A 22,261-nucleotide genomic window follows, 5' to 3' on the forward strand; every position below is an offset into this window, starting at 1 on the left:
GGCTTGGTTACGTGGGATAGAGGGACCAGGTGGATATATGTGGACATGGATAAAGGTCACTCATTTCTCAGGTGGACCAAGAAACACGTGAAGCACGCGGCGCATGCACTGCGCTATACCAAGCGCTTTCGAGCTAGCCTGTCGCCGGGAACAGGATAGGCGCGCTTGAGCGGCACCGGTGATTAATGGCGATGTCGCAGTGCGTCAACGATTGGCCAATCGATCGACGTGTCAAACTCTATGGTTGGTTGAACCGTCCATGAACGCGTGCTTATTCTACGGTACGCCGAGGGCACAAACTCCGTCGTGAACTCGTGATATGATTTCTCAACCGCCAAGCGCGCTAGCCAAACAAAAGCCAGGATATCAACGACCAATCACAAATAAATCTGGTTTTGCTACTTGTTAGAAGGGAGAAAAATGTGTTAGAATAAATTCGAGGCATACCGTCGATCATCCGAGGACCAAGCAATCATCACACGAGCATGACACTGAGATTTGTTAACGAGGTTCACCGATATGGCTACATCCCGAGGCTTGACTACGGACGCTCCTCCCCGTGACACCTCACAATAACGCACACCGGCCACCCGGGCGCAGGCACACGCCGCCGGCTCCCCTTGCGCGCATATGCTATTATGTTGGCATAGGTTACATCGTGTGTCTATCCCCGTTATATATGAAAGGCCTAGGATACAAGTGTCCTACTAGGACATGACTTCACATCCTGTGTAAACACTATACAACTACAAGTCCAACTGTAACCTACTTTGTACACAATATTCGACACAACTCTAAGAAACTCCACCTTGGCGAATATTCTTCACCACCTTGGATTCGTCCATGCGTCAAACTTCCATGTACATTGAACTTGAGTTTATCCCATGAGCACCGTTGCTACTCCAAAGACTCCATGTGACTCCACCTGCAACTTGTAGTCCCTTCTTTTCTTGACCACAGTCAACACTCGAGCGAAATTAAGTTCCACATTACTCTAGTTTGCGCTCCCAACTTTCAGAGTATCAATCCAACGCCATCACACACTGATCACTGACCTGCGTGAAAGTGAACAACTCACATATTGGGTGTCACACATAAGAGTTACCTGAACTCAACATCACCGCTCCTTTCTTGATGTCTGTCTGAAACTTGAAGGAATTTCACCATTGCTTGTAGTCATCCCGAGTCAAATTCGCAGTTGTCTCACCACATGTATGACCACCAGAGCCCTGGCCCGTCTCCATGTCCCACGCATAGCGCACACCTCGCCGCTATTACCGCGTCGAGCCTCCGCTGTCCAGGTCGAGTCTCAAGGGTCGCGAACCCACACCACTCAACCCCCACTGCAGAGTACCATCGATCATCACCGACCGATGACGAGTTTCACGCTTCCATCAGACCACTGGGCTCTAGTCCAAACTACGTGTCACTCGCTTTTTCCCGTTTGCTAAATAGGCTTCGATTTCCTGGATCCTTACACCGTAGCCCCTCAATCCAGCTCCACCTTCAACATGACTCTATGGTAGATGATCAGTACACCCACACGCCCCGTTGACTTCAAGCTCTCATGTGCACCGTCTTGAATCAACCCCGCGCCATAGTCTTGTCGAAGCCACACAAGCCCTCGGGGCCTGCGCCACGTGTTTCCACGCCCCAGAAGTCGGTCACCATCAGCATCACGCTCCTACATCATCATCGCCGATCCCGCACCGTCTTTTGTACCAACCGACTTACGTCGATCCCGTCAGACTGCCCAGTCCGACCTAGCCGAACTCGTTCGACTATATGACACGCTCAAGGTTCCCAAATCATCTTTCGCGAATTTCCATCCATCACGTGATAATTCCATCTTAGCTGAATTGACTTCCCGCAATGCCTTCAAGCATCCCTGTTGTGCCAACAAATCTTCCGTCCTTGTCTGCCATAACCCAAGGTTTCTAGTTCCGATGAACTTCTCCACCTCAAACCCGATGCCCGATGGCGTCATGATTCTTTGTACGGCTGACCTTGCGAAAAATAACCGAGCTTCTTTCCACGATGCCAAAGTACATAAGTAAACCTAACGTGGTCACCTCCCAGTGCTAGTAGCAATTCAACCAAAACAATGTTGGTCTTCACGTGGTGTAGCTCCTAGGCTCAACTCTCAATGCTAGCTATTTGCTTTGTCAAATCCTTAGCCTTCCTGATGTACGCATATCCCTTGATAGACTTTTTCCTTTAGATCAACAATCCACAGCCTCTTCGAACCTTGCTCATGATACCACTTGTTAGAATAAATCCGAGGGATACCGTCAATCATCCGAGGACCAAGCAATCATCACACGAGCACGACACCGAGATTTGTTAACGAGGTTCACCGATATGGCTACATCCCCGGGGCTTAACTACGGGCGCTCCTCCCGTTGACACCGTCACAATACCGCACACCGGCCACCCGGGCGCCGGCACACACCGCCGGCTCCCCTTGCGCGCCTATGCTATTATGTTGGCATAGGTTACATCGTGTGTCTACCCCCGCTATATATGAGAGGCCTAGGATACAAGTGTCCTACTAGGACACGACTTCACATCCTATGTAAACACTATACAACTACAAGTCCAACTGTAACCTACCTTGTACACAATATTCGACACAACTCTAACAAAATGACTGATGGAATAGTTGTTGTATTGCTTGAGCCTCATGGGCATATATATAAGAGTACATGGTCATCTTGGAGTACAAGTTAAGGCAGGAACAAATCCTACGTTATCCTAAGTTTTCTAAATAAACATTATACTCAACATTTTCCACGGTCACAACGGTAGCGACGCAGATGGTGAGACTGGAGAAAAATCCTAAGGCAAGCCGACGGACACCCCCCATAATCGTAATGGTCGATGCATCACGTAAGTCATGGTTGGAGTGAAAACCGGCGAGATTGCTCAAGCAATGCGGTAGCCCTTTGTGTCGTTTGTCGAGGTAGCCGAGAGCGTAGGTGGTGTAGCCGTGCGAAGAATGCCGTGATCGATATTGAGTCAGGGTAGCTGGTGTCGAGGAAGTCGCCGTGAAGCCGCGGGCGCAAGGAGGTGCCGAGTTAGTCATGGGCGCAGTGGTGTCGAAGTAGTGGTGCGTCGGGGAGAAGATGGTATTGACGACGCGTCGCGCCGGGTTTGCCAAGACCGGGGACACATCGTGGACGAATGCACGCATCGGTGTTGCCAGTACCGAGTATGCGTAGACGGATGAAGACGAAGTTGACGAAGCGCCGCACCAGGCTTGCTAGGCCCGGGGACACGTCGTGGACGAAGACACGCATCGGTGTTGCTGGCACCGGGCATGCGTAGATGAGGGACCTGCACGAGTTGTACGCCATGTCGAGGGGTAGGAGGGCCAGCAGAGAAGAAGACTCGACGACGGTTGTGGCGCCAATCGGCGAGGGGCCGATGTCACCAACGATGCTTGGAAGTGGTCAGGGAAGATGACGGCGACGCTGGCGACAGGCTGGTGTTGGACGAAGACGAAGGAGGGTGGATGGGCGGCGGCGGCTACGGGTGTAGCAGCGGCGGCGGCCAAAGAAGAGCAGCAGCGGCGGCGACTAAGTTAGAAACGCGATGGCTATGCTCGAAGTAGGCGAGGAACCCGCCAGTGTGACGGAGACCGGCGCGGACGGTGGCATTCCCACGCCGACAGAGGCGACGCGGTGCGTACCACGAGAAGTCGACACGCGGTGACGGCAGAGTGGACCGTGGGCTGCGGCACTACGGCCCAAAGGGGCGACGCAGCGACGGCGGCTAGGTCGAGGCGACGACAAGAAGTCCTCGGGGCGGCAGCGGAGACCGCGGGCCGCGGCGCTACAACCCGAAGGGGCGGCGCAGCGGCGGAGGGCAGTCGGTGCAACCGCGGAGACTGCCTCGGGGTGGAGGCGAGGACCACGTATCGCGGCGCTATGGCCTGAAGGGGCGACACAGCAACGAGGTGCCGAGAACCACGGGGCGGCGGCGCTGCAGCAGCCCGTTGCTCGGCCGCTGGAGGGGCGCGCTGATCTCGGGACGATCTTCACTGGTCCCGCACGCACAACCAACGGGACAGGTCAGTCGCGCGGCGTAGATGAGGCCAATCGCGGCGGCGAGCGGGTGATCAAGTCGATCGTGCGCAAGGTAAGAGACGCCGCTCGGTGGACGCGGGGTGGCGGCGGAGTCCAAGATGAAGCTGGCGACGACGGATGGCGTGGGACGTCGTGCGGATGAGCGTGTCAGCACCAGCACCCGGGCTGCCAAAGCAGCGCCGACGCCCAGGCAGCGAGGCCCGAGCAACCAACATAGTAGCGGCGCCCGAGCTGAGGTAGCCGACGAGCCTGATGCAGCTGGCCCGACGCAGCCGGGGACGAAGCCGGCGAGGCAGACAACAGGGCCATCGTGTAGACTCGGCGAAGGCGGGTGGCATGGATCGATGTGCGGGCTAGCACGCGAACGACGGTTATGATGGGCCGCTGCATGAATCCCGGTTGGAGCAGGGCAGAGACGGCCGGCGTAGATCGACGGGCGGGCCGGCGCGCAGACGACGGCCGTGAGGGGGCGCCTGTCGCGCGAGGCCGTCGGGTCAATGAAGGAGCCGGCCGGTCTCGCCGGTGCCGAAGTAGAGGCGCACGGGTGTCGACGACAGCGATGACCGACGCAAACCAATCAAGCATAGATCGAAAAACAAAAAGAAACCGCCGATCAAGGTGACCGGCGGGAGAAAGAAAAATCCGGATCAAGAGATCGGGTGAAAAGACTCTAGGGCAGCCAGTCAATATGACCAGCGGACGAACCCTAGGTACGGGCGGCGATCATGAAGGCCGACCGCCCTGGGGACGGCGCGTGGGTGCGGAAGCGGAGGCGGCTAGGTATGATCGAGGTAAAACTGATACCATGTTAAAAGGAAGAAAGAGAATTTGTTAGAATCATGCACCGCATGTCATTATATAAAAAAGAGAAGAACAAAGCATACATCCAATCAGGAGAGTACGATCAAAAAAAGAAACCTCAAATCTAGTATCGGTCAAAACTAGAAGTACAAAATTTAACCCGTAAAAAAACATTCCTACAAAATAGAAAAATAATACATCAAGGTCCTTGGAATCCGATCCTCTTCTTCCTGCCCAACAGGCCAATGACGCCCTTCCGCCTCCCCCTCTTCATTGCTGAGTACCACTAGTAAATCATTTCAAACGAATGTAGATCAACAACCACATTGTACTGTTCACCGGGGTGTGCATCGGTCAGTGACATTACAAGGTGTGCGTAGCAGCGCAACATCGATCGATGGGGGTCCATTGGTACAGCTTAATAGTTATGGCCAGTCGGTAGCAAATTCACATCACCCATTCCACGCAAAGATATGATGCCTAGATGGAAAATTTTGGACCAGGTACGAGTATATGGCGACCAAGGCATGTTCTTATTTTCTCAGTGCAGAGCGCCGAGGGCACAAATGCGGCCCTCGCGTCGCCCCCCGGGCGACTTGGGGCTGATCTGATCTTTCGCCGCGCCACCTCCCCTCATCCCCTTCCCTTCCCCGCCGCCACCAGAGATGGCCACCGGCAAAGCTCGCGCGAGCGCCGGGGAAGGTAGCGGCGGGTATCTCGGCGCCCGGATCAACCCCGTCGGCCTGCAGGCCGGATTATCGCATCGGTGGCCTGTGGATCCTTGGGCGGCAGCCCTGTCGGCGAGGCGGCGGCGTCCGGCGGCTGGCAACGTCTATAGGTGACGCTGGCCAGCGTGCTCGGCTGCACGGGTGGCGGGTCGCTGGTGGAGTCGAACCGTGGCGGGGTGCTCCGTTGCGTCAGATCTGGAGGTTCCCCTTTCTCCCGTTGCCTCTCTCGTCGTCCCAGTGGTTTGCAGCTGCAGGCTCTGGTGATGGTGAGCCCCGATGGTGTACTTTGGGCCCGGGGGAGACCTTGTCCGGTCTGGCCGGCCCGACGGCAGCGACGTCCATGGGCGTCGCTTTCCTTCATGAAGGCGCAGCTGAGGGCCCAGTCTAGCCACCCCAATCCCGGCTCGGGTGAAAACCTTCAATTCTCTTCGGATCTGGCGGCAGCGGCGCTGTTCGCGTTGTGACCTTCCTGGAGGTGTCGTCAGGGACACTGGGGCTTGGTTGGGAGTGCAGAGGAACTGCAGGTGGAGGGGATGGACCAGTGGCAGCAGGTGGTGTTCGTGAAGGAGGAGCGTTGTTGCATCAGACACGTCGATAACGGCGGGTCTCAGTGGCATGGAGCAGCGGGGTCTCACTGTTGGGCGTGTGTTGATAGACGAGCGCAGGATAGTAGCGTTGTTTGGCGTCGTGGTGGCGTCGACGACAGCTAGACCGGGCAAGGTTGATACGTCCGTACAACTCTGAAGATGGAGTTGTGGTAGTTGACGGCGGCGGCCTCTGAGAGCGTGCCGAACCAGTGTGTGCCCCATACCCGCAAGTGGCTTAGTTGGGGTCTCGGATTTTAGATGTTAGGCTTGCTGCGAGGTCTGTTTGGTATTAGGCCTGGACTATCAGCATCCCTTAATCAACTGGACAGGAGTAGCGACAGATGTTGCCTAGACGGTGGCTTCAGAGTTACCCGGCAAGAGGCCTGGACTAAGTGCATGGATCTTTCTAGAGATTCCACTACATACTACTCCCTCCGTCCGGAAATACTTGTCGGAGAAATGGATAAATATGAATGTATCTAGAACTAAAATACATCTAGATACATCCATTTCTATGACAAGTATTTCCGGACGGAGGGAGTACATACGAATGTACATAGACGTGTTTCAGACTGTAGATTCACTTCATATGTAATTCATAGTGGAATCTCTAAAAGGACTTGTAGGAACCTAGGTAGAGTTCATAAGTTGTTAGTGCTCTTTGTTACACCATTAAACCGTTATGATGATCCATATGCTTCAATACTATTGTCGTGTCTCATGGATAATAGACCCAGACAGATTCTATGGGAATCATATTACACACAACATCTCCTTGATGACAGACATACAAGCTCTTTCTGGTGGAAAGCAGTGCATAAATTACTCCCTCTATGTAAAGAGGAGCCATTGTGTGTAGCTGGTTTAGGCAACACAATTGCATTCTGGAAGGACAAATGGAAGGGTCAAGCGATGCAGATCAGCTACCCACAACTAGCCTCATTCTACAGTACAGATATCTCTCTGCAGAAAGTTTTGGAAGTTCCCAATTTAGAGGACATGTTTCAACTCCCTCTATCCTCCCAAGCATACCAGCAATTCCTACAGCCGCAGTCACAAGTACAGGATAGGGGACAACTGCAAGGACGAGACAAACGGGGAAATCCATGGAAATCCAGCAACTTCTCGGTTCTAAAGATGTATAAAGCCATAATTAGACCGAGTACCTGCCACCCGATCTTCAGATCCTTATTGAAATCTGATGCGCAACTGAGGCACATATTCTTTTTCTGGTTACTGCTTTATGACCGTATCAATACCAGGAACCTCTTGAAAAGAAGATCCATGCACTTAGAGGATTTTTTTTGAAACGGAAGCAAAATAACTGCCTCATCGATTAATTAAGAAAAAGAGAATTGCCCGGTTAATCTATGGAAAACCGGGCTAAAACCGATACAATCAGACCATAATTGGGTTACTCACCAATCATGACCCCACGAGCACACGTGCAACCCGCCAAACCCTCCTAACACACAATAACTCCTCATGTTTGTACACCACAATTTTGAACCCGACAAGAACATCCCGACAAAAGATAATGGAGCACGCCAAAACCACAATGACGACCCAAACCGTGAGGATGAGCCGAGGGACCAGGATCATCCAGTAAGCAGCTGCGGGCGCCTTACCTATGGCGCCACTCTTCTTGCCTTTGCACCTTAGTGACTTCTCCTTCACTATACCAGTCCGAGGGCAATCACTTGCCTTCTTGTATTTGCCCTTGAATGTCGTTCCCATTAGGAGGCAAGCAATCGCCCTTCCAGTTCCAGGGCTAACAGTCTCCACGCTTGCGAGCAAGTCACAAAGCTCTTTTGTAAAGAGAGCATTGGAATTATCCGTCGGCGGGGGTGGAATGGGAGCAGAAGCCACATGTGAGCACGCAGGCGAGTTCACCTCACTCAGCTCACATGTCAAGGTTGAATCATGTCCCTCACACGTGGTTGCATGCGTGTCCACCATCATATGCTTCACTGATAGAGGCGAATCAGAGCTCACACATAACACTTGAAGCTCGGGCATCACCTGCAGCACCGGAGGCACATCCACGGCAATGATCCCGCCCTCAGCGGTAGACATCACAGTGGGCAAGGCAAACGGGAATGATGAGTTGTCCATAGCTCTAGGGGAGAAACAACCATAGAGCTCCGCAACCTTCTTCTCCACTAGCCACCAACATCAACCTCACTAGGAGGATTATAATTGTGCCCTATGCAATGATCAAACAGAAGAATCAGTCATACATCTTTTTCGGGATTGCAACTTTGCACTGGACTGCTGGAACCTGATTCTACCTAATAGACGAAGAGGAATTTCAAGCATGGATGAAATCTGCCTAAGGATATATGAGTTACCTCATGATCTGGCACTTGACATCATTCTGGTTGGATGTTGGAGCATCTGGTCAGTAAGAAATGATAAGATTTTTAGGATAGCTGCACCTCACACTATGATCTGGTCCTACTACAGGAAGAAACACTCGCTGCGACAGTTCACAGAGCTAAACCAAGCAGAGCACAAAAAATGAAGGGTTGGATTGAAAATCATCTGTAACTGAGCCATGCTTCCACGAATGGGCATTGGATAGAGCTTTTTTAGGCTTTTTTGCACTTTTGTTGCTACATGTAAATATTACTTTATTTTAATATAATTGCCGTTGTTCTACGGTCCAGGTTTCCAAAAAGAAAAGACAGCTTGAGAAGGCCAAGCACCCACTGACAACTAGTCAACGATGACTAGGGGCACCAAAGTACGTTTGATTATTACAGCAGATTTTCATGTTTTCGTCCGGGACATGTGCATACATCCATCGAGACCATAAACTTACTTATATTTCTCAGCGATGTCGAGGATGCACTTGACAACCTGTTCAGGCGCCGAGAGCATCGCCATATGATCTGCACCGTCGATCTCTCTGACCTCGTCCACCGGGTTGTTGGCCACCATCAACCTTTGGTACGCCTCTGGTATGGTCACATCTTGCTTGCATACTACGTAGACCTTGCGGACCGAGCCGTAGCGTTCCTCGGTGAATGGCTGCCGGGCTTGCAGGTCTTCCAGGAACAATGAGCCGACTCGTATGAGAGATTTCGCTAGGGCGACGTCCTGCATGGCGGATTCATTAGCAAATCTCTTAATTAGGAGATGTATTAAGATCTGGTTCTTGTATCAAACAAAAACAGCCTATTTTTGCTCTCCTTGGACATTGACATACCTCCGATGAGCACAGCTGATAGAGCTTTTGTTCTATAAATTGCGGCCCGAACATGAAGGAAGCCGGGAGTCTTCCATCTGCATCTTGGGGTTTCATCTCGTTGTCCAACGGAGCTACCCAGTTGCCCTCACCATGCTAAGTGGAGGAGAGAAGAAAGTAATGCGTGCGCATCAGCAATTAACAAAGTGGTGTATTGCTATGTAAATAAATTAGACCATATGGGAATCTTTTGTTCAATCATGAAGCCGCTGTTGCTACATGCACAAATAGGAACCATGCACCATCTTTCTGGTACATATGTCCTAAACTATCAGAGAAACAGCGATGCATTAGATTATGATGCGGCGTGTGTTGTAAGCCTTGACAGCCGTTCATCTAGGAATTTTGCTAAACCATAGTATGACTTAGAATGTGATAGTTCCATGAAAAGTGGAACCTAAGCTCTGGTCTAACATGGCCAAAATCGTAGCTGCACACTTGTAATATCAAGAGAGATGCGCATGTTGGTGGTTGTCATTTTTACAACTTAAGTAAATTTCATGTACATCTAAATCAAATATTGAGTTCTATTTATATCAGACTTATGTATGGTGGACCTCGGGTTGAGTTTGAACAATGTTCTTTTGTAAATATATATTTTTTTGAAAAGAAGGATGACCCCCGGCCTCTACATCTGAGCAATGCATGCAGCCATTTTTGCCTTGCAAAATAATACATCGGTAAGTCTAAAGCCACCATCTTGCAACATCTGTCGCTACTTCTATCCCCTTGATGAAGGGGTGCCGATTGTCCGAGCCGAATACCAAACATACCTCGCACAAAAGCCTAACATCTAAAGCCGGAGGCCCCAACCAACCCTCTTGTTGGTTCTGGTGCACACACAGGTCCAGCGCACTCTCAGAGGCCACCGCCGCCTTCCATCGATCCATCTTCAGAGCAGGTACTGACGCATCAACCTTGCCAGGCCTGCCATCGATGCCACCTCCCTTCGCACGTCCATCATCATACATCCATCACTGAGACCCTGCTGCACCACGTCAGACTCCACATCGTCGATGCGTGACATGAAACGCCGCTCCACCGTTGAAACCGTCCACTAGTCCCTCGAGCCAATGCAAACCTCCAAGAATAACTCCCCAAGGAGGGAATGCCACAAGAGCATCGCCATCAAACGATCAACTGATCAAGGGTTTCCCCGGGAGGTAGCAGAAAGAATTGGGAGTTTCACCTCGATGATGCCTTCATGAAGGAAACGACGCCAAGGGTGTCACCGTCACCGGCTCCGGCCACCGGACGAAGACCATGTTTTCACCCGGATCCTCCTAAGAACATCCAACCGACAACCTCTGCATCCGCAACACCACCTTCAAAGCCCCGGAGTTGGCCGCCCAGATCCAACGATCATCCACAACCGCACTGCCACCGCGGTGTACCTTGACGCTCCGGCCACTACCGAAGGGGGCCACCACTGGAGCATGGACGGAGGGCTACCACCCCATCGCGCCATGCCGGAAGAGCCATTAGGATGAATCCCAAGCACACTCTTCACCATCTCTGTACCGAACGGGATCCAGGGTCAAATCCGCTGGACTGTCGGAGCAGCTCCGCCTTGGACATGGGTACATCCAATCTATGCAGCTGAGGATGATCAAGGCCGCCCCGGCATCCGCCGCCGCGAAGCACTGCACATGCACTCGCCCGATCTTCCAACCAGGTCCTCCACGACGTCCTGCCCGCACCGTCGCCACCGGACCGCCACCCAACGACCACGCCTCCGCCCGGAACAAGCCGCCGCGCCACCAAGATATGGACCATGGCCACGCCACCCCGCGGGAAGAGGTCCTGCCCCACCTCCCATCGTGAGACAAGAAGGAGATCCCTCGCCACCGTCGCCGGCCACCGGACTTTGGTGGCGTCCTCGGGCGGCGATGGAGGGAGGGTAGGGGGAAGATGGAGGCCCGGTGGCTAGGGTTAGAGCGCCACCTGAGTCGCTCGAGGCGGGGGCGATACGGGGGGCTTCGATTAGTTCCTTTGTAAATATAACAAAGAAGTTCCATAGATGAAATTAGTTATGGGTGGATGCGAGTTAATCTTGCTAAATGTAAGGGGTTCTGTTTTGCAAAAAATGACAATAACCAACAACAAATCGGAACGAACTAGAATTTGGGCACAAATGTCACCGGACTCTAGAAATCCAAACACTATTTTGTAATGATCTTTGGCATCTAACTCCTAGCCCCTCCACAGTTTCTATGACAAACATGTGCATATGCGCGTCACCGGGTGTGCAATTTCGTGGCGGCACACCCTAACCCTAACGGGTGTAGGACATGGTGACATGAAGAAAACTAAGATATCTCTCCATCAATCGCACAACAAGAGAAAGTGGACAATTAGAAATGTTTAGTGGTGTAGATAGACATATAGGAGGCCCGTACTCGAGATATGAGAGAAACAAGAGAAAGTGGACAATTAGAAATGTTTAGTTTTTTTCTTTTACGTTTTCTTTCTTTTTTCATTTGTACACATGTCTAATTTTTCTGAGTACCCAATGTACATTTTAACGCACGCATTAAATATTTTGATAAACTTTTGATATTTTCAAATCCATTATGGGCATTTTTATATTAAATGTTTTCAAAACTTTTTTGAATACATGGTAATATTTTTCCAAATACATGTTAATCACAATAAACATTTTATAAAACTACACAAACACTCTTTTACATGGTTCAACATTTTCAAATTTGCATACACTTTTTTCAAACACATGTCACGTATATTCTGTTAAGGTTGTGACACTTTTTTTAGAGAAAAGGCACCGGCCGAGGCCGAGAAGAGCTCGAACCTAGCCCGATTTTGAATTAACAAAACCACTCAACCGGCCAGGATTACAAGGGCACCACATTACAAAGGGGATGAATGCAAAGCAAAGCGCAAAGAAGATACAAGGTGCTAGGCAGAACAACACAGTGGCAAGAACCGGAACCAAGCACACAACACCGTTGAGCACTATGCCTACACCAACTAGCCAATTGGGAGCACGAGAGGAAGGACACCCCATGCAAGCATTGAGCGTGGCTACATCCACGGCCAAACACTTGAGATGTCTCCACCGTCGCAAAGGGCCACTACCCTTTCACCCAGGCTCGATGGGTGCCGCACCGGCGACCGACAGAGTGGCTAGCACATAACCCATCTCAAGGTCACCGAGCTGCCATAAGAGAAGCAGACATCGCTGACCCACGAGCAACGGAAGCCCATCCAGACGAGAACCAAAGTCAGCAGAGGCAACACGAAGCACAGAATGCGAGTTGCCGGACGAAGACGCGCCACCATGAAGAAGACCGAAGAAGGTTCACCACGCAAGGGCGAGCCCGAGCAGGATGAAGCAGGAACATCAAGCTGTCGTGCTTCGGAACCGGGACACCGGCCACTCCACCACCAAGAGTCAATCATGACCGCCGCCTTCAAGAAGGAGCACGCCACCAAGGTGTCGTCGACGCCTGTCGTGGTTCTAAGCCTGACAGTAGAGTGGGGGGTAGGTATTGTGAGGCAAGGTCCTAGCTATGGAGAGGTTGTAAGCACAAAGGATGTACGAGTTCAGGCCCTTCTCGGAGGAAGTAAAAGCCCTACGTCTCGGAGCCCGGAGGCGGTCGAGTGGATTGTGTGTATATGAGTTACAGGGTGCCGAACCCTTCTGCCTGTGGAGGGGGGTGGCTTATATAGAGTGCGCCAGGACCCCAGCCAGCCCACGTAATGAAGGGTTTAAGGGACATTAAGTCCGGGGCATTACTGGTAACGTCCCACATAAAGTGTCTTAACTACCATAAAGTCTACTTGATTACAGGTCGTTGCAGTGCAGAGTGCCTCTTGACCTTCTGGTGGTCGAGTGAGTCTTCGTGGTCGAGTCCTTCAAGTCAGTCGAGTGTGTCCCTCGTTGGTCGACTGGAAGGCGACTTCTTCTAAGGGTGTCCTTGGGTAAGGTACTTAGATCAGGTCCATGACCCTACCCTAGGTACATAACCCCATCAACGCCCAGACCAGGGAGAGCCGGCTTTTGCCGGAGCTCAAGGGGTAGTCGGGAGGGGGAGGGTCCACCCCAAAGCCTCCAGGGAGGGGATCGGCGCCAAAGACGTCGACTTTGGGGGGCCGCCACGCTGGCCAGGGGTTTCCCCCAAAACCACACCCAAACGCCAGATCCGGCCGCCTGGCAGCACAAGACGACGGACTCTGCCGCCAAGGACCACCGCCGGCGCAGATCAGAACAGATCGAACCGGGACCGAAGCTTCTTCAAGGGATCCGGCGGACTGCGACGAGTCAACGCTGCGTCGTCGGCCGCGACCTCCACGCTGCCCGCACAGCCATGGGAGGCCACCCACCAGCACCCGCCGGCGCCGCCCGCCGCCCAGGCCGCCTCGCGTGCCACCGCCCAGAGCTGCCGCCCCGGGAGCCACAATCCTCCCCCGAGGAGGAGACGCCAGATCACCACCGCCACCACCATCGGGCCACGCGCCAGCGCCGAGCGCCCCTCTGGTAGCGGTGGAGAGGAGGAAGATGGAGGGGGAAAGCTCGGTGGCAGCCCTAGGGTTGCCCCCGAGTCGCCTCAGATGACACATTTTTTACAACATGCAAACATTTTTTTACATTGTACAAAAAAGTGTCCGCCGATGGTTTGAGTTAATAAAAGTGATATTGGTAGTTCTTTGTAGTTGTGAACGAGTCAATCGCCGCAGACAGGTATAACCTGACCACATACGATTCCGATCGTCATATACAATATTACATTTTTTTGTTGTAGTAGCTTCCAATTATCTTGATGTAACCCTGATTGAATTTTTTGTTCTTACTAGCACAAATGCCCGTGCGTTGCAACGGGAGAAAAAAGATAATATCACACGTCTTTTCTCATTTATTACAACTCGTATTACAGTGATAAGTAGAATTATTTTTTGCCTCCATAAGTAAACTTGCTGAAATGTCTCTTATGTTTCTCTTTCTCCTAATTTTTTGCACAAAGCTCTTTCATGAATCTGCACATTCTTGGTAGCTAGCACACTGTTTATAATAGGTTTTGTGGGAAGTAGTACCGCCGTGCCCCGTGCATGGAGCTCCTTGGTGCAGCTGATATGGTTGCACACCTAGAAAGAACACAATGAAATAATATTCAAGGGATATTGCTCGACGCCAGCTCAGGTGCTTCACACTAAGGGAAGACTTTGGGCTTGGACATGTCATGCACTGTTCCAGAATCTTCATCATGCTAATGCTACAACGGCCAATAGAACCTGACTGAGGAAGCGTCGTTTTCCTTCTCAGTCCTCTGGTGATGTTTGGTGGGGCAACCTATTGTTGTTGTAGGTACATTATGTAAAGCATGTACTCTTTTTTCTTTCATTATTGTTCAGCTGCAGTTGCAAATCATCAAATGGGTAGGATGTATTTTTTTTTGCCATGCCGAAAAAGGATGTAGTTATTTACCATCCTACTATCATCGGGTTACACGGCGACCATGATTAGGAGAAGTAAAATATCCCCTTTGGTGAAAAACAAAACATTTAGAAGTAGTAGTCCGGCTTGGACCATATTTTCTTATTGATAATCTAATATTTCTTGAAATGTAAAGCTTCTCTACTTTCACGTCCAAATATTGGGAAGCACCAAACAATATTATGTCTGTACTGGAGAAAGAAGTAGAAAACCTAAAAGGATTAAGTTATTGATGCTTGAAGGTCGTCCAGGTAGTATCAGGTAAGAATAGTAGGAACAGAATTGCATCAAGTGTTACCATCTGGAAAGTTCTGGCATGCATGCCTTAAGATATTCAATTAACTAAAGTCCTAGAACTTACAAAGAGGAAATCTAACAAGATAAGAAATGTTCAACTTTCATAAGTAAAATTGAACCGGACGATATAATTATCTATGTTGTGTGAAACTAAATCAATCAATTTTGGTTATTACAGGCAAAGCAATATGATAAAATGCTCATCTCATCTCCAACTTGTCTGGCCTTTATAGCAGCTAAAGTAGCACTAATTACCTCAACCTCTGCAGCAGATGCTTCAACCAAATAATTAGCACATTTGCACTATCTTCTGCACACACACACAAAATAAGTTCGAAACACATCTCAGTACGCGGTAGCTCACATTTAATATGAACAGAAGACCATCCATAGAAAGATGGTCTGCACAAGTCTAGGACAGAAATAATGCAAACCTCGGTGTCACTGGACCACAACATTCTCAGGGCTGATATCCGCATACACATCCCCATTAACAGAAGGAGCAACTGGGTTTCCAAGAACCACAGCTCCATCAGCTGTTGTTTCTGTAGTCATTTGCATATTTGTTCATCATCGTAGCAAATATGCCCGGTGCTCATCCAGCTTGCATGTTAGCAGGAGCTGCAGTTACAAGCATTTGTTGTTTCAGCAGCAAGAAGGTCATCTAGCAGCACACCTGCGGTTACAACTACATATTAATTTTTGCGTCAACAAAAAGTAAACTAATGAACCTACAAAGGACGGTGGATATCATATTCAGAGTCCATGGGAGAAAGGGAGAAAGCAAACTGCATGCATTATGGATTATATTGCTACAATATAGTGCAAGCAAGGCCATCCTTAGGTCCATACCTCTTAGGAACGTCCAGGGGCATGGTCCCCTGGAGATAGCTTGGCCTCGTTGAGTAGGAGGTTGTCAGGTGCAACATTGTAGTTGGGAGGGTTATCTGTAGTTGACGTATTTATAGTATAGTATTATTTACTCTTCATTCTCTTGAATCCATCAGACTTGTATGTAATACATATCTTAAGAAAATAAAATGAAACAACATCAGATACATGTAAACATGAAGGAAACACATTTGTCTAACTAAAATAAGACAAAGAAGAGATCCTTACTGTAATTGCATTCTCAACCAAGTGAAATACTAAGCCTTGCATGCCTATGAGCTCATCAAAAGGGACATCCTCGGCACCATCCATGTCATCCAGACCATCTAACATATGCTCAACTTGGGCCTATTAGAGTGATTTGGATGTTTGTCAGAAAGCTTCTTCACCCAGCTGGCAAGTCTTCAAACCAAGCATGCAAATGTAGATTCGCTTCCTTTAAAACGTTTCATGCATGATCAATAATCTATAGTCCGATGATTCTTGCCAAAAATCAAATATCAAAATTAATCGCAGGTTAATTAAGCAGTGTAGAAGTAAAGCAACAGACTATCAGTTACACAAATCGTTTCAGGTTTTCAGCCACAACAATGTACAAAAAACATCAGAACTCCAGACAAATTGCCATTGGTAAGTAGCTCTGTCTAACATATGTTTAATACTAACTACTTCTTTTTGCGCCAAAAAGAAAACAGTAAATGCAACTCTGACTTTCAAAGCAAATATACTAATCCAAAATTACAAATAGATATTTGATCTACAGGAACACAAACACTAATAACCGGGACAGATCATTCCAAGCTCAACCATTTCTGATATATAGGTTGTACATCAGAAAAATTCCCCACTACATTATCTAACCATGTATAAGACACCACTTCAGAGTTCAGACCATCAGTTCAAGAAAGTAAATTATGCAAAACTATTAAAAAGCAGATGAGATGCGAGTTTGGCTTCAACAATCATTAAGATATATCAGGAAATTACAAAGTTTGCTTCAGTGAATACCTAAGTGCAGAACCAACAGATGGAGTTCCGACGAAGTGTGGAGCAAGGGTGAACGTCGGGTGGTGTGCCGGCAGCTCGATCCCCACCTCATTCCCTCGTGTGCCGCACCAGGAGAGGAGCCATGCGCCCCTCGCGCGCCTGCGCGTCCCGCCTGGCAGTGGCTTTGACGCCGGCGAAGTCCTCGCTCCCGGACGCCTCCATTCTCGGGTCCTTCGTCTCAGTGCGCACCTCCCGCTTCGCTGTCGCCGCCTGATGCGGACCCCGAGCGTAGCCTCCCCGCCTCTCCATTTTTCTCCTCCTTCGTCTCCGCGCGCCCATCTCCGTGCTCCCCTCCCACCTCGCCACCGCCACCTGATGCGGCGCCCGAGCGCAACGCGACCCCCTCCCAGGTCAGATCAGGGTGCAGTGAAGCTTCACATCGGGATCCATGGCGCTGTCGTTCCTGACAGAGACAAGATTTGAGAGAGAGAAAAGAAAGGGAGAAGAAGAGAGATAGAGTGTGGGGGAGAGGGTAATGGACAACGGCTGGAGGTCGGCGGCAGTGGCGCGGGACGCCGGCGTGAGGAGCAGGCCGAGGCGCTCGGGACCTGCTGGTCCAGATCGAGCGAGGGGCCTCGGGGAGGAGCAGAGCACGAGGCGGCGGCGTACGAGCTAGATCGGGAGGCTGTTTTTTTTTCTTTCTCGTCATACCGGTTCGATTGACTTTATTATATGGACTGCGGGTTTATTACTCTAAATCACAAGGACTTTTTCGTAAAAACAGCGACGACGTACCACCAGAATCACTAATTGCTTTATTAGTAGGTAAAGATTTCAGTTTATTACTCGGTTTGATGTACTGTATTTTTTTATTTAAACTGTTTGCTCAAAAGGTACAGTGCTTACTCCCCTAAATTCTGCAGGTCATGCATGATATTTCAAATTCTGCAGGTCACCTACTCACCCGATAGATACTCTTCGACAGTTTCCAAAATTATACTCTGTTTATATGGGTGAGTAGGTCATAACTTGTAACTGATATTTGATGATTTTGACAACGAGGCTTCTTTTTATGTAGTACTTCCCACGTTCTAAAACAAGTGTTGTTTATTGATATTCAAGATTAACAGGAGGGCGAATATGATGGCTCACGAGATTACAAAGTTTAATTTTGAGAATAGATTGATGGTATTCTTTTTAATATTATCCCGCCCTGTGTGGCAAATTTTGTAATGAATGACTGTATGGATGTTTTAAATTAATTAATGTAAGGTGGGGGTTTTTCAAAAAAAAAAGTTTCGTTAAAATGTATAGTATGTGCAGACAACGGGGTGGATCAGATCATACCTGTATGAGGACATGCGACGGCGGGGACGCGCAGTCCGGCATGTAAGCGGAGAGGAACGCGGCGACTGCGACCTTGTCCGGGAACATCTCGGAGGCGAGGGCGACGCTAAGGCCTCCGAGGCTGTGGCCAACGAGCACCGCCTTCTCCCCAGCCGGGAGCGACCGGAGTACATCGAGCAGCGGCCCCGTGTACTCGCTGAACGTTGCCACCTCCGGCAGCCGGCGGTCATCGATGCCCGACGCGGCTAGGTCCGGCGCGTGGACCAGGCAGCCGTGCCCAGCCGCAGACCGTAGCCCCGCCGCCACCTTGTACCAGCTCCAGCCTCCGTGGCACACGCCGTGGACGAGGATGATGTGCTTTGCCTTTGCACCGCTATCCAGTGCCGCCTCCATGGATGATTGTTAAGAACAAGCCGATTGGCTCTTCTGTGCTCCCTCTTACACGATCTTATGGTTTAAGTTACTGGAGATGGTGCTAGCTTTGGCGGGTCTGTCCAGTACACGGCATTACTTTTCGTTTCTAAACTAGAAGTGGAGTTGGCGGCCGGCCAAGGCGGCTATGTGGAAAGCCGGCACTTGTGGATTAACATATGAAACAAAAGACCAAATGACACGGATGCTTGATGCTTATTACTCTACTATCCAGACGTTTAGGGCATCTCGCTCAAACCGTCCGTGACTGTCCGCACTGTGCGGTCCGGACTTATTGTGCCATCTAACGCTCCGGCATCAGTTTGCAGGATGGTCCGGACGTATTTTCTTCCACAAACCGGAAATAAACTAGGAGGTCTTTGTGGGCGTCTAGATAGCACCAACGACCGCTTCTGACCGCCCAGACCTATCCAAACGCTCCCCTCCTTGTCCGCGCGCGTTCCCGTTTGGCGCCAGCTGACCGCATTCATACCGCTATAGTGTAGCCGCTCCGTATTGACATCGGACTGGAGCGGGCGTGACCTCTCACTGGCTCCGCATTTGAAACAGCGCGCCGGCCGAGAGCGTCGCCCGCGACGCGTCCCTTGTGTTTGTGCCTCTTCAATGTCGGAGACTTATTACTGGACGGGAAGGGACGGATATCTACCACGCCCGTTGAATGTCCTGTCTGTCCGTATGCCGCCATTAAGCAGACTCACCGGCCGAGAAATCCACTCCGGCTCCGTGCATTGACGCACCCGGACGCCTGGCCTCACCGGAATCCACTATTTAATGGCGGCCACATCCAGCTAACTCCACGCCACAACACAAACCGCTACACATCCTCGTCCCTTGCACCACATCCGCCATGACTGCAGGCGGCACCGCTCTGTAGGAGAGTCTTTCCATGGAGATGAAGCATGAGGTGGCCGCAATAGTCACCCTTGCGGCCACCTGGAGAGCCGCCATGCCAGGTGGATCGAGGCCAGCATGCCGACCAGCTTGACTGAGGTCTCCGACGACGAGGATGACCCCACGGTGGAAACGGGTTCCGACGACACCGCACCGGACCATGCGCATGTGCATGCCGGCTTCATCATGGAGCAGGCGTAGGCACACTTCAACACCACCATGGTGGAGGAGCAGCCCGCGCTGGCGCCTGTGTTGGTGTTCGAGGAGGCGCATGAGGAACAACGGTACAACTTGTTGCTCCTCGAGCAGCACCGGCTGCCAGAGGGCCTAATCGACGGCGAGCACACGAGGGAGGAGGTCATGGCCACGAAGAACCCCAACTTCGCCACGGAGTAGAATGTGATCTACGAGGCCGCCCGTGCTCAAGCCGTCTCTCGCCAGGAATATGCTGCCGCCAAGGCATAGCTGCAGGCGATCGCGGATGAGAACAACACCAGTTGCGCGTCCTACGAGCCGCCCGTGAACTTTCGAGCCGCCTGGTGGGACGATGAGAGCACCGGCGCCTCCTTTTCCATCATGGACCTCACGTCCACCGGCGATGGACAAGGTGCATGTGGGGCCCATGGGACTGGGGTACCCAGGCCCGTCTGCCTGCGGCCCAGTACGTGACACATACCAAGAAGCCCAAGGAATGTTCACTAGCAAGCTTGCGGGCAAGATTCCCCGCGAGGACCCCACCTCGTGAGGCATATGTCAGCAAGCGCCCCACGCAGGATTGAGGCGCCACCAGGAGCCTCGCGAGGCGGTCTTCCGAGGTTGCCTCCTGAGGCCCCTCGCAGAGGCAAACGAGTTAGAGGATGCTCAGCCTAGTCGCGTGGCCCCGCGTCTTCACATGGGTGACGCGCGACGACGGGCGATGCCAATAGGCGCGCAAGAGGAGGCTTTCCTCTTTCATGCTAAGGGAGTAAGGCTAGCCACCAGTTCCCAAAGCAATCCCCAAAGGTTTCCAGATCGGTGCAAGAAGACCAAGACGACCGGCATGCTAGGGCGGAGGTCATCGCCGAGCCCATCGACGCGTCATGGATGAAGCAATAATAAAGTTATTCTTTATTTCCTCATATCATGATAAATGTTTATTATTCATGCTAGAATTGTATTAACCGAAAACATGATACGTGTGTGAATACATAGACAAACATAACGTCACTAGTATGCCTCTACTTAACTAGCTCATTAATCAAAGATGGTTATGTTTCCTAACCATAGACATGTGTTGTCATTTGATTAACGGGATCACATCATTAGGAGAATGATGTGATTGACATGACCCATTCTGTTAGCCTAGCACTTGATCGTTTAGTATGTTGCTATTGCTTTCTTCATGACTTATACATGTTCCTGTAACTATGAGATTAAGCAACTCCCGTTTACCGGAGGAACACTTTGTGTGCTACCAAACGTCACAACGTAACTGGGTGATTATAAAGGAGCTCTACAGGTGTCTCCGAAGGTACATGTTGGGTTGGCGTATTTCGAGATTAGGTTTTGTCACTCTGATTGTCGGAGAGGTATCTCTGGGCCCTCTCGGTAATGCACATCACTATAAGCCTTGCAAGCAATGTAGCTAATGAGTTAGTTACGGGATGATGCATTGCGTAACGAGTAAAGAGACTTGCCGGTAACGAGATTGAACTAGGTATTGGATACCGACGATCGAATCTCGGTAAAGTAACATACCGATGACAAAGGGAACAATGTATGTTGTTATGCGGTTTGACCGATAAAGATCTTCGTAGAATATGTGGGAGCCAATATGGGCATCTAGGTCCCGCTATTGGTTATTGACCGGAAACGTGTCTCGGTCATGTCTACATAGTTCTCGAACCCGTAGGGTCCGCACGCTTAACGTTTCGTTGACGATATAGTATTATATGAGTTATGTATGTTGGTAACCGAATGTTGTTCGGAGTCCCGAATGAGATCATGGACATGACGAGGAACTCTGGAATGGTCCGAAGATAAAGTTTGATATATGGGATAATAGTGTTTGATCTCCGGAAGGGTTCCAGAATTCACCGGAAGGGGTTCCGGATGTTTCCCGAAATGTTTGGGTACGAGAACACGTTATTTGGGCCAAAGGGGAAAGCCCACAAGGTTTTTGGAAAGCGCAAAAGGAAGTTTTGCGGAGTCCAGGGGCCAGACGCCAGGGTCCCTGGCGTCTGGGTCCAAACGCCGAGAACCCTGGCGTCTGGCCCTGGAGTCCGAGAAGGACTCTTGCCTTTCGGGTGAAACCGACTTTGTGGAGGCTTTTACTCCAAGTTTCGACCCCAAGGTTCAACATATAAATAGAGGGGCAGGGCTAGCACCAAAGACACATCAAGAAACACCAAGCCGTGTGCCGGCAACCCCGTCCCCTCTAGTTTATCATCTGTCATAGTTTCCGTAGTGCTTAGGTGAAGCCCTGCGGAGATTGTTCTTCACCAACACCGTCACCACGCCGTCGTGCTGCC

General features: G+C 50.7%; 1 protein-coding gene and 1 long non-coding RNA gene across 3 annotated transcripts; both read right to left on the reverse strand.

The window, feature by feature from the left end:
- Positions 1-7,536: 7,536 nt before the first annotated feature.
- Positions 7,537-11,023, reverse strand: LOC119295583 (salicylic acid-binding protein 2-like). Its single transcript, XM_037574013.1, has 4 exons — positions 9,416-11,023; positions 9,029-9,306; positions 8,556-8,601; positions 7,537-8,410 (listed from the first exon to the last, which is right to left on the reverse strand). Exons 1-3 carry the CDS (start codon positions 9,509-9,511, stop codon positions 8,577-8,579), a joined length of 399 nt encoding a protein of 132 aa, XP_037429910.1. The 5' UTR covers positions 9,512-11,023; the 3' UTR covers positions 7,537-8,410; positions 8,556-8,576.
- A 3,311-nt stretch (positions 11,024-14,334) lies between these two features.
- Positions 14,335-17,310, reverse strand: LOC119295584. 2 transcript variants are annotated; one of them, XR_005144116.1, is made up of 5 exons: positions 17,103-17,310; positions 16,323-16,442; positions 16,056-16,229; positions 15,638-15,879; positions 14,335-15,513 (listed from the first exon to the last, which is right to left on the reverse strand). It is a non-coding gene; the product is annotated as an uncharacterized LOC119295584 (long non-coding RNA). The 2 variants fall into 2 exon arrangements; XR_005144115.1 differs by having other exon boundaries at positions 16,323-17,310.
- Between the last annotated feature and the right edge of the window lie 4,951 nt (positions 17,311-22,261).

Source organism: Triticum dicoccoides, chromosome 4B (assembly GCF_002162155.2).
Source record: "Triticum dicoccoides isolate Atlit2015 ecotype Zavitan chromosome 4B, WEW_v2.0, whole genome shotgun sequence".
Lineage (NCBI taxonomy): Eukaryota > Viridiplantae > Streptophyta > Magnoliopsida > Poales > Poaceae > Triticum > Triticum dicoccoides.

What these genes read in the sequence shown, in the direction of transcription:
- LOC119295583 (XM_037574013.1), bottom strand. Translation starts at nt 9,511, where the DNA reads ATGAAACCCCAAGATGCAGATGGAAGACTCCCGGCTTCCTTCATGTTC. An exon ending in ATCAGCTGTGCTCATCGGAG is followed by an intron (nt 9,307 to 9,415) that starts GTATGTCAATGT and finishes TCCGCCATGCAG; the next exon opens with GACGTCGCCCTAGCGAAATC. An exon ending in GACATCGCTGAGAAATATAA is followed by an intron (nt 8,602 to 9,028) that starts GTAAGTTTATGG and finishes CTTACTGACCAG; the next exon opens with ATGCTCCAACATCCAACCAG.